This window comes from Sturnus vulgaris, chromosome 3 (assembly GCF_052056855.1).
Source record: "Sturnus vulgaris isolate bStuVul1 chromosome 3, bStuVul1.hap1, whole genome shotgun sequence".
Taxonomy (NCBI): Eukaryota; Metazoa; Chordata; class Aves; order Passeriformes; family Sturnidae; genus Sturnus; species Sturnus vulgaris.
Genome location: NC_142245.1, coordinates 23329480 through 23342041, shown reverse-complemented (window position 1 = coordinate 23342041; position 12562 = coordinate 23329480). Strand labels below are relative to the sequence as shown.

Sequence of the window (12562 nt, the reverse complement as noted above, 5' to 3'; positions counted from 1 at the left end):
GGAAAATGACCCACAGGGATCATCGAGTCCAACTCTTAATAGTGAATGGTCCATACTCCCTCTCTCTACTAAAGATTATTTCACCAAAAGCAAAAAAGATGAGAAGCGCACAAGTTAGACTGTGTTGACCGAGGAAAGGAAAAGAGACAGAAGGAAACAGAGAGCAGTTTCCACCGAACAGGCTTCCACAGTCTTTGTCTTTTACATTCACATAAAGCTATAATCATTTGGCTTTTGATTTATGTTTTATACATGCAAAGGTTAAAGTCCAACTCATAGGAGGCATTTTACAAACATTTATGGCGATCTTACTGTATTTATGCTCTACCACAGCTACTGAAACTTGAGTGTGTGCTTAAAATACTACAAATACTTCTTAGCTGAATTGGTATCCAAAACTGTACAGTAAAAAGCAATGTGCTGATGCGCATAAAACTTAGCTCTACGTGAATGGCTACGAGGTAAGGCATCCCACGTGTTAGCAGTTCCGAACGGGGGAGGGGGGAATTGTATATGGAAATGGGACAGCGCAAATCGGACTTCACTGCACAGAATTCTTGTAGACTTCAGTGCAGCCGCGTAGCGAACACACAGTCACGGCTTTTGCAGCAGTCGCGATTCTCCCTCCTCACTTCAGCCCGCACTACTAAAGCCGCGCGGAGCAGCAGGATCAGTTTCTCCGCGCGTATCCATCCCTGGAAGGCCCGCACGTGCTGGGCTCAGGCAGGGCTGCGCCTCCAGCCCGCGACACTGGCTGCGAGAAGGAAAAATCCGGGAAAGAAAACACCGATCGCCAAACAACCGAGTCCGCGCGGACACGGAAGGGAGACACAAAGCGCTGAGGCGTCGGGAGGGTGGGCAGAAAAAAAAAAAAAAGTCGGGAGCACCGGGGCGCATGGCACGGAGATGCGCTTGGGAGCGCACCCGGGCGCTGCCGCGACTCCCGGCGCTCCCGGCCAAACACCCTTTGGCCGTGTCCCCGTGAGCAGCATCCGCGGGCGCGGGACCCTCGGTGCCCGCTGCGCCGCTTCCCTCCCCGCCGCGGGATTGGCCTGCGCGCGCCCCGCCCGCCATCCCGCCCCTTCCCTTCCCTTTTCCCTTCCCCTTCCCCCCGCCGGGAAACCCCGCCCGCCCCGCCTCTCCCGCTCCCGGTTGGAGGAGCCGCCCGTCAATCATCCGCTCCCCGGCGCGCGGCCCAACTCCCGCGTCCTCCCCGGGCCTCCGCGGGCGGAGCGGGGGGCGTTCCGCGCTCCTCTTCTCTCATTGGCTGCCTTGAGCCGTCAATCATCTGGCGCCGCCAACCGCGGCCGCTGCTACCGCCCAGGCCCCGCCCCTTCCCCCTCCCTCCGCTCAACTCCGCTCGCTCCGCCAAGTTGCGCGGCCGCTGCCCGGCGGCTCCGGGGTTGTGGCGGCGCCACGCGCGGCGGCCCCCGGCGGAGCACGACGAGGCGGGATGACGGCGGAGGCGCGGGGAGCGCCCGGCGGCGGCTAAAGGCGGGCAAGGGGCGTGTGGAAGCCAGCGGCTGAAGCCCGGGGGCGAGTCTGGCCGATGACAGCGGGCTCGACTGAAGGGGACGCGGAGTTAACGAGGCGGGAGCGCGGCAGCGGCGCCTGCCAGCCCGTCCCGCGGCGGGTCGCGCCGCTCCTGCCCTGAGGGCAGCGGGACCCCGGGAGGGAAAGTTTGGCGCTCTCCCGCCCCCGCCCCGCCGGGCAAAGTTGTCTTTGGGTTTGTTTGTTTGTTTTCCCTTTCCTCCTCCTCCTCCTCCCCCCTTCCGCTCCCCCGCCGGCTCCGCGCGGGGAGGAAACGGCGAGGGAAGCAGGAACTGAGGAGCGACCCGGGAGCCTCCCCAGCGCCCGGCAGAGCCCGTTCCGCTCCTCTCCTCGCCCGTGTGGTGTGTGAGGGCAGCCAGGACTTCATTTTTGGTGGTGTTTCTTCGTTGGTGGTTTTTTTTTTTTTTTATTTTTTAATTTTTTTTTTTTAAGCCGCTTTGTTTTTTGCCCGCCCGCTTCTCCCTCCGGTACAATATATGCTCGTGGAGAGCCGCCCCGCCGCCCAGCCATGTCGGCGGCCATCTCTGCCGCGGAGAAGGTGGATGGCTTCACACGGAAATCGGTGCGCAAGGCGCAGAGGCAGAAGCGCTCGCAGGGCTCCTCGCAGTTCCGCAGCCAGGGCAGCCCGGTGGAGCTCTCGCCGCTGCCCCAGCTCAAAGGTTCGTACCTGCCCTCCCTCCCCTCCGGCTGCAGGTGCCGCTGCCCGCACCGCCTGCCCTGGCTCGGCCCCTGCCCCGCGCCCTCTGCCCTTTAGCCGTGTCCTCCCGTGCCCCCGGTGCTTGCCAGGTAGGGACCCCGCGGCAGGAATTCCTCCTCCGCTCGCACAAACCCGCACGGCTCGGCTCTCGCTCGCTGTCCCGGGAGCTGACTCCGCTCACTCGCCACCCCCCTTTTCTGGCCGCTTCGCGTGGTTTTTAAGGTCTTATTGAGGAAAATGTAGGCGATAAGCTGAGTTGAGGAGGGCAGGCAATTCGGCGCTAAAACCTGGGAGCGAGCGGTGGCTCCTCCCACGGGGGGTTTCGCGAAGAGGAACTCTGCCCGTGGCACAACATCCTGAGTTACCGGAGAGAGTTGGCGCTCGGCTGCTCCCCGCTTTCGCTCCGCTCTCGGACACGGTGGGAACACGTTGTGCTGCTCTCCAGGAGCTGCCTCGGAGACCTCCCCCTGCACTGTGCTGTGTGGAAACACTCTCCAGTGAATGAAAACTCTGCTCAAACGGGAGATAGACAGTGAAGGTTTTATCCACTGTGCTGCAGCTAAAATCTGAGAAGGCTCAGTTCATTATGTCACAAACACGAAGCGAAGTTCATTGCAACCTTCTACGTCTTTGAACATCACAATACATTTCTGTATATTTTTAAAATTACGAAAAGTGCACGTTGGGGAGAGAATACAAACTTACTATTAGAGCATTTGTCAGGGACTTGAAAAATCAGGGAGAGCGATTACCTTAACGTGACCTAGCATGTTAATTTTGCTTCCACTGGCTTTAAAGTCCTAAGGCTTTTGAAGCTGTATCATATGATGGTGGAAAAAAAAATCTGATTTGCAGCAAATATCCAAAATCCAAATAAGATCTAGCAAACTTAAAAATATTCCTAGGTACTAAGGTTTTGGGGTTTTTTTTTTCAGTTTGAGTTTTTGGCATTTACAGTCGTGTCTTTAGTATTTCAAGTCGCTTTTTCTTGCTCTTCGAATGGCAGATGTACATGAATCATAAATCTGGCTCTTCGCAGAAATGTTATTGACTAGAAATAAACTCAGGCAGGGGAGTAACAAGGGCAGGGTTGTTTGTTTGGTTTTAACTTGTTTGTTGCAGTGGTTTTTAGTGTTAATTTTAACAACAGCAGGGGTGTTCTTGCTGCTTGTTTTAGGCTTTCCTTTCTCTATGAAGTTGTGTCCTGTCTTGGTCCACTACTTTGATTTGAGGGATTTATAACCTCAATATAATAATTTGTTTGAAATCAAGATTCACTTTCTCCTGTTCTCATGCTGTTTAGACAATACATTTTCCTCAGAGTTGAATTTTAGAAACCACACTTGAGACTTTGTAAAGGCCCTTGGTAAATGCTGCACATAGGTGGCAGACTTCAGAAAGTTTGAGTCCTGGTCCAGCAGACAGTTAAACATACGTGTGTTATGCAGGGAGCAATTCCAGCTTAAATCAGCAAAATGTCCAAGTTTACATTCTTTGCTGAGCTTGGACTTTAATAATAAGTTTTTAACTCTGCATTATTAAGTCTTGTAGTTTTGTCAGTGTGGTTTTACAGCTTTTTACTTGTAACACAGAGAAATTTTGCATGGCATCAGCAGCTCAGATGTTTGGAAATTTGAAGCCATAAACCACTAGAGGAATTTCTTCAGTTATGCAGGGTTTTATAGTAGTTTGAATTGCCTTATTGCCTTAAGTTCTTAACGGAAAATCCCTTCAGTCTTTATGCTTATGATTCAGATGTGAAGTCTTGCCTTTGAGACCTGCTTCAGAACAGACACTGTGGGCAAAATATACTTTTATGAGCTGTAGTGTCCCAAGTAGCCAGTTTGCAGAAAGTCAAGCAGCACTCTTTTTGCTTGTTTTTCTCCCTTAGGTTTGTGATGTTAGGTTTGTCCTGAACATAGCTGTGGAGGTGGGATGGTTCTTTTTCATCTGTTAAGGCTCCCTCTCTCCCTTTCCTCTTAAACATTCCTTGCCCCTGAAACCAAAAAAGGTTTATAAAGAGTTTGCTCTCTCTGCAAATGGATTGTTTTATAAAACTATTTGTTCTAATCACATATGTCTTGGGAGGAAAAAAGCTTTGCTTTATTCTTTAAAGTTGTTATGGAATTCAGCAATAGTTTTGATGCTGGCAGTGTAGTATCATCTACTGACTCATGAGCCAGAATTCCCAGGGATGGGCTGAAAAAGGAAAGTACAGTCATTATAATGATGCCTATGGGTGCTTAGCATACACTTATGTAATTAGAATAAAATTTTACTTTTACAGACCTCTTCAAATAAATGTTAAACCTGAGATGTTTCAGACCTGTACTGGGGGAAAATTGATTATTTTTAGATGAAAAAGCAGTTTGGTATTATGCTGCTGTAAAGTATGTCATCTCATTTTGTGGGTATTGTCTTGTTTCATTGCTTTTAAGAGAAAATATTCTGAAATAAGTATAAACAGTATTTTAAAACTTCCCAGTAGGTTTGTCAGACTGGCCTAAAACACTTGCATCTGTTTTACTGGAGGGAGAGATGTTCCAGAAGAAAAATAGAAATTACCTATCACTTTAGGAACTACCTTCTTGGGTAGAGAGTGTTGTGGGATTTTTCCTTTCCTGTAAGGGCTGTTTTGTTTGCCACTGAAATGGCCAGCTCAGATGGTGAGACACAATTTGAGTTGTATTATTTCAAAGCCTTTAGACAGATAATCTTAAAAATACATATTTCTGTAGTTAACTGTACTGCTGCTATGAACTACCAAAATTCTATGCTCTGGCTGTGTATTTCTTCTCCTAGCAGTGATAGATCACTTCTCTTACTAGTGGGTAACAATCCCAAGCTGTGCCCCAGTAGCAGGAGCTCTTCCCTTCAGAGGTGTTGTTGGGGGAGTGAGATTGAGAGGACGGATGGCAAAATTGTGTGTTGTGATCAACACTCAGCTTATTTTTGTGTGTAATGGTATCTCTCCTGTTTAGATAAAAGCTCAGCAAAACCTGACTGATGGCAGGATACTCAAAATAATTTAGTAATTTCTCCTTCAGTTAATTTAGGATATTTCCTAAAACATTGTTACTCAGGATGGTGTCCATCTTACTGTATAATTGAACAACTGAATAAGAAATACCGAACACACAGTAATTATATTTAAAGGAAAAAAATGTTGTTTAATCACACACCTCCCTCTCAGTCTTATTTTAATTTTGTTACCTAAAGTTTGCATAATAAAAGAATTTTGAAGAATCTTCAGCCAAGATAATGTGCTGGAACACAGCAGGATTTTGTTGTTTCATAGACAATTCTGAGTGTTGCTTTTAAAGAAATCTGGTAAAGGGAGTGTTATTTTTGTTGTCTTAAGAAGTGATAATTTTGTCCCAATAGGAAATTGTTATAAGAGACTGCAATAGAACATGGCAGTTACCTTCATTTTTGAAAAAGAGATGCAACTTGACCTTGGAACCTGATCTGACTCTCCAGCAGATGGATGCATGCTTGTCTCTGTCACTTTTGGTTGAAGCAGCCTGTAGAAATACAGGTGAAAAGTGGTGAATAGAAAACACAACTTGTTGCTTTTATTTAGTACAGTTAATATGGCCAGTCAGGCTGTAAAGCAAATAGTTTTTTGTTTTTTTTTTTCTGTGTACCAAACATGTCAACTGGTGCTGGAAAGAATAAACATTTCCTGGTGCCACCTACCCTCACAAGAGAAGAATTGGAAAATGGTCCAGAAATCTTTCAGCCATGGACTAGCAATAGTTAGAGGGGTCTCTGTGGGACTGAGAGTTACAGAGGTGGAGTGTACTGGAATGAGAAGACATTTTTGAGAAGACTTCCTAGTGTGTAGTGTCAGCATTCAAATACAGGGTGTAAAATAGGTGTTAGCTCTGGTTATTTTCTTTACTTAAACCCTTGAGAGACAGCTTGAATTTGCTGAAAACCAGTTGCTGTGTTCAAGTTAAGCTTTTGTGGAAATGTTGCAGGGAGGCCTAGTAACCTTGCTGACAGGTAAAATTTTCATGTTGTTAAATCTGAGGATCAGTTCAAGCCTCACTTTGACTGGTTTTGAGTCCCATAGTCTGTGCTTCAGAGTGACATAAATAAGTGGAATTAAAAACAGCAGAGAGGAATTTTCTTGTCATATTAAGTTGCCTTTGCTCCCCAAGGGAAAATGTGCTTCAAAGTTTAAGAATGGTTTACTTTTACTACAGCCTTAATAAATATTTATAAGTGAAAGGACAGTTTTCTCTCTCAGATTTGCACTTGTTTTTTTGTATCCCTCATGATTCATGATTTCCTCTTCTGTAGTCCTCCTTTTGTATTCAACATCCCTTGCAACTGTGATCATCTTGGATGAATTTTTCCTTAAAAGAGAGAATCTTTAATTCAGATGAAGAATGAGGATGTTCTGTGAGGAATTCATGTTTACCTCTCACTATAATCTCAGCAGAGTGCACTATGAAGTAGTCAAAACTTCCTTTTTAGTGAAGTTACAATCTTGAGAAATAAACAACCTATAACAGATGAAAAAGCTGTAGTAATTCCATGAAAAACGAGCTGTTTGAATTTTTTTCTATATTAAGGAACTGTTCCTAGTTTATGGAGTGGAACATTTTAGTCTTCAATTCTTAACAAATTGACCTTTTTTATCCGTAGACTTGAATTTTTGGTCTTAGAATATACTTCCATCAAAAGCAGCTCCTAAATATAGAGTCTATTGACAGTCTTCACATGAACTTTTCTATTTCAATCTTTCACATCTTCCGAGTGCCAGCTTAGTATCAGATTTCTTTTTCCATATTCATTGCTTTCTGGTTTAGTCAGACAGTAGTTTTGCAGGTGCTGAATTTAATGTTAGTTGCTGTAGGAAATAGAAATGGAATTAGTTATTGCTGCAGGCTATCTGATCAAAAGATGATTACTTCAATCTATAGATTTGGGGGTTTTTTTAAACACCTGTCTATCTTAAAATCATTCAGTGCTTTTGAAAAGGTGTCACATCAACAGTTCTTGACAGATTAATATTCTTTTTAAGCACAGAGGGGATATGTGTTGTGTTCTGAACACATGAAAAAGAGACGCCTTCACTGAGAAGGCTGTAAAATTTGGTTTCTATACCCTTGTTCTGATTCCTGTTTTAATGTAACAGGTTAAAATTATGGCTTTTAGCAGTATGGGATTTGGAGGGTTGGAGCTGCAGCCCAATTAGATTAATATGTAGTTAATAACACCTGTTTTAGAAGATTCCCTTGGCAAAATGCTCCACTAGAAACTAGATGGTGACAGCTTCTTTTTAAAGTCTGAATCATTGATTCCATCGGAGAATTACTGAACTAGTTTCTCTCAGGTTTTGCTGAATTTGTGGCCAGTGAATAATGTTGTCTACAAGATGCCTATTTCATAGTATGTTTCTGACTTGAAAGCAGACTTCTTCATAGTTAGGGTTGCTTTCAGTTTTCCTTCACAAGACCTTGTTCTCAGTTGCTTACAACATTGCTGCACTGTTTGGGCTGAAGTTTTCCATGCCAAGTATGGACAGTTTTATTTGCAACTGTTCCTCAGGCTAATTTTCTTAGTTTCAGCAAAACCAAACTGCTTTGAGCACTAGAGGAAAGATAACTTGTATAATGTCAATATTAAAAAAAAAAAACAACATTAATTGTGTTGAGGTTTAATAAAGCTCGATGTACTTTGGAGCTTAGCACGTGGTTTTAATGCAAATGAATCTCATTTGGTCCAAATTCTTGTTTGGTCCAATTGCAGCAGGACTGATGAGTTGGTATTTACCAAGCTGTTATGTAGAGCTCCTTCAGCATCTGCTGTGCTCTGGGATGCTGCTCTGTGTAGCTTTCTTTGGGCTTCCTGTCTGCAGTACTGCTAGGACAGCAGCCAAATGTAGGTAAAACCTGCCATTTTCTACAAGCAAGAGCCCAGGAGTACATTACAGGTAGAGGCATGGTATGGAACTGCTGAGACGATGGAAAAGCTTAAGAGGGAAGAGAGGGCAGAGGCCAGCTCCTCTCCAGGGGCTGCAGGGAGCTCAGTGTTTGGAGTCTCAACACTCCTGTTGGCTGTGAAACTTTCTGGAAATGTTTCTTGCCATATTCTCTTCTAATTTCTTCGTAACTTTTCATTGTAGCTGTGGATTTTGAACGTCCCATGATCTTCCTGAAACTTCACAGGCTTAGGGTTTTTGTTCTGTACATCAGGAATTGATTGCAGATTAGCTGGTTCACCAAATGAGACTTTTTTCTTGAGAATTTAAGATGGAGGAGAGCATAATGCTACATTTGGGGGTGGGAAGTGAAGCTGGGAAAGGCTGGTGAAGTGTAAATGTAGGATACTGGGCCTCAGTACAAGCAGTAGTCTGATCAGAATTAAATAGTCTAATCAGAATTCAGCAGACCTGTATCCTGATAAAATATTTGCATATACTGCTGCCATAGATATGGTGGGAAAAAAGGCTTTAGATTAAAAAATAAAATTAAATATGGTGCTGTTGCATTGCCTATTACTGTAGGGAAAAGGTTGCTGTCTCATTCTCATCTTAAGTGTCTTCTCTTTGCCACTGTTTCTCTTGATCTTACCAAGCAAAGCTTTGGTGAAATTGATGGGTTTTGTCAGCTTTGTTGATATGATAGGATAGGATTCAGAAGAGAAATACAAATTTTGCTGGGGAGTTAGGAGGTCGAGGTGAGATTAACAGCAAAAATTATATTTGTGCATGTCCATCAAGAACAATGCTGAATAGCACATAAAAGATGTTCTAATTCTAGTAAATTATTTTTTAGAACACTTAGAATTTAAAAGATTATTAAGTTACTCTCTGCAATAAGAGAAAAGTTTCCACATGTTATACAAGTTTCAAATGGCTGATTAGAAGTTTGTATCTGAGACGATCACACGTTTGGAGAGTTGGCAAGCTCTGGGTCACAGACAATGAAAGTGGCACAGTAGATTTTCTCAGAACTGAAAGAGGAGATGGGTTGAGCAAGTTTACAGAAGGACAGTATAGCACGGGGCAGGAACTGATCTGAAAATGATTAAGAATAATAAGTAACAGGAAACAGCTTCATTTCTGCTATAGTTGTATTAAAGGATTAGCAGAGTGCACCCATGCATAAGCAAGGGAGCTTTTAGAAGTGATTTAAAAGGTTTATTTTTGTAGATGCTTGGTCCTTCAAAATACAGAGGCACAGTTTTTATTTTATTAATGTCATCCCAAGTAAAACTATATGGGAGAGTATGGGGAGGAAAAAAGTGTTTTTTAAAATAAGGTTCTGATTTAGTGTAACTGTATAAAACTTTTTAAAAGTGTACTGCATTTTTCCCTTACAAATTCTATACTTGAAATATGACATACATGTAAGAGTGAAATCTTGTTAAGCAGCAAAATTTTGGTTCCCCATGTTTGTAAAAGCAACAAATGGTGAGAACTAAGCTTAAGTCTTGAATTATGTATGGGAAACAAACTTGTGCATTTCAGCATAGCTGGATTCTGTAGGAAAACAGTTATTGTTTTGAGAAGAAAAATTAAGATGACGTTGAGAGACGTGGGCTTGGTCCCACAGTAAAGTCAGGAAGGACAGGATTTGGTAGTACACATTCATTCATTTTCCCTTAAGACTAGGAAGCAGGATCAAAATAAACCAAACACACCAAAATGATGTAAATCAAGTTTAAAAATAGCCAAGGGATTTTGCCAAATGGGAGAGGACTTTAAGTGCAGGTTCCCTTATTACTGAACACTTCGTGTTTAGAGTTTTTGGTGGAAAGAGTGTAACTGTTAAAAGTATGCTTAAAATTGATGAAAAAATTACCTCAGCCTTCTATTTATGAGGCTAAATGTCTATTTCACTTAAATTAAGCAGAGAGATCCCACAAATGTTTGGTATTTGTCTGCTCAGAATGATCTGTTCTCGTTCAGGTTGATGGGAGTTGGGTTAGTGCAGCACAACTAGGATTTCACCTGTGTTCCTGTCTAATTTAATCGAATTTAATAATTCTTGCTACTGCAAGAAAATTATAAAGTATCTCCTTATATTATTGATCTTAGAAGACTTTGAAAAGCTAGAAACACTTGTTTAGCCAGTTTGTAAGCTATGTATTTATCCAAGGAGTTAATCCAGTACTTATAACTTCCACACAGATTTACACAGGAATTCAAAGGAAGAGGTGGGTTTTCCTTGTCTTTTGAAAAGTTAGATTGACTGTTTCCTCTGGCACACATTTCCTATTAAATTACTCCTCTATGCATCTCCTTTGTGTTTAAAAGCTAAGTACTGAATTAACTGCAAAATGTGTTTCTGTACTTCTGTTAAATTGTATTTAACAACTACCCTTAGTCTCAATACAGGGTATTTTTATATTTCATTTAGCACTAATATTGCCATGTAAAAATTACGTGTTTATTCAGTTTCTGAAAAATAAACAAACAAACTTGATTTGTATTGGCTTGCATGTTCTAGTGTCATGTCAAACTGGAGCAACATAAATTTTATTTTATACTTGGGTATGGTGAGGAAATTATGGGGAAGAATACAAGTTAATAGATTTTTAATCTGTCACTAATATGCCACACAGATCCACTTATGGCATACTTCATAATTACTACTCAGTAATTATAAACTACAGCAATGTCAGTCAGGAGTTTTGCAGTTGACTTAATGTAAAGGGAACTTAAATTGGAAATACAGCTGCTGTCCCTTCAGACTTAAAAGGTGCAAATCGATTGGTTTCATTCAAGTAAAGTGTTTAGGTCCATATTAATTGAAAATGTTATTAATGCAGTAGTGGATAATGGGTATTAAGCTGAAATTTTTAATGAGCCTGTGTGGCACACAACTTTGTCACCTGCTTTTCAGCTGTTTGTCTGCCCTGGTAAAATTTGTGCAGAGCTCTACAGTTGTTGGGGGGCAAAATAGGGAGCAGAGATGCTCAGATTATCCTTTTAATTCTTTGCAGGGTAGATGTGAAATGCTTCCTTGAGTCCACCTTGTCACACCCTCAAGGGCTTTATTGCATCTTCAAAATTACAGGCAAAAATCCAGTATTTTGTTGAACCATTACACTTTGATAAATAGTGTTTCTTTAAGGGCAAGTGCTTCCATTTGTGGAAAAGTGTAAATAATGTCATGTTTTGGGATCATGGAGCATCATACCAATTGCTCCTCCTGATCTTTTTGATTTGACACTCTCAGAAGCTTGGTCTATAGTGTCCTTCCATTTCTGTAGTCTCTTGGGCTTTGCTGGTGGGTAATTTTCCTGGCATGAGAGTGAATTACCTGGAGTGACAAGTTGCTTGTGCAGCCTCTCTGGGTACTTTCACCTTGTGCCTCATTCCATGTAACTTTAGATTTTAAAGAAAGGGCCTGTTTACATCCACAGGGCTTTGCCTTGTTCTTTATTTGCCTTCTTGTTAGGAGGACTTCTTGAAAGCATCTCTGTTTTGCCATAACAAAAACCTTTGGTGCATTTCAATATTTATAAAGCTATTTCGGAGCTGTCTTTTCTGTTTGGGAAAGCAGTTTCAATTCTTGGGCCTTTGTATCAATTTCTATAATTTTAAGTTAAAGGTGCTATCTATCCCATATTCACATCTTCTGAGAAACAATTGCCCATTCAAGAAATTAATTACTCTCCCCTTTTCCTGACTGAATGACCTGGCTATGCATATGAATTCCACGATAGGATTTATCACCCTTAAATTTAAAAGTCTCTTCCTTCAAGAGGCAGATTCCTGTTTTAAATTAATTTTTTAGAGGCTGTGGATATATTAAAAAAAGGCTTACCCTGCCATATGATCAGTCACTAAAACTGCTTTTTGGGTTTTAAATGACGACAGCACACACAGTAGCAGTGTGTGCCAAAACCATAAATGAAGGCATTGGAAAGAACATAGAGACTTAAAGGTGAGAGCAAGCTTCTTTCAAGTACAAGAGCAGTGGGGGGGTTGCTAATTATTTTTTGAAAATATAACACTTCATCTGTGTAAGAAGTGAAACTTCTTTGCCTTTTCTAATAAATACAGTATCACTGAACAAAACTATGGTTAGCCATGTGCAAATTCCTCAACTTCTCAATACTTTCAAAAGCAGCACTGATTCAAGAATGTCTGTCCATTGGACAATTTTTTCCCCTACTTTTCCTTTTTGTTGCATGGAACTGAATTTCAGCTAGTTTCTGAACTGCTGGCTTGCTCTTGGGGTACCCTCTGTATTGTTAAACTTGTACATTTTGTTAAGGTGACTTTAGGGTGTTTTTTGTTCCTGTTCCAGTGATTAGTATGCTTGATGAGTTTTTATTTGTTTAAAG

The 12562-nt window shown here is 42.3% G+C and overlaps 1 protein-coding gene across 1 annotated transcript in view; it reads left to right on the top strand.

Moving 5' to 3' along the window:
- Window positions 1-1348: 1348 nt before the first annotated feature.
- Window positions 1349-12562, top strand: part of PPP2R5A (protein phosphatase 2 regulatory subunit B'alpha) — a 42325-nt gene continuing 31111 nt past the window's right edge. Inside the window, exon 1 of the mRNA XM_014876898.2 lies at window positions 1349-2210. Coding sequence (XP_014732384.1) covers window positions 2060-2210 — 151 coding nt within the window. The 5' untranslated portion in view covers window positions 1349-2059. The remainder of the gene's footprint in view (window positions 2211-12562) is intronic.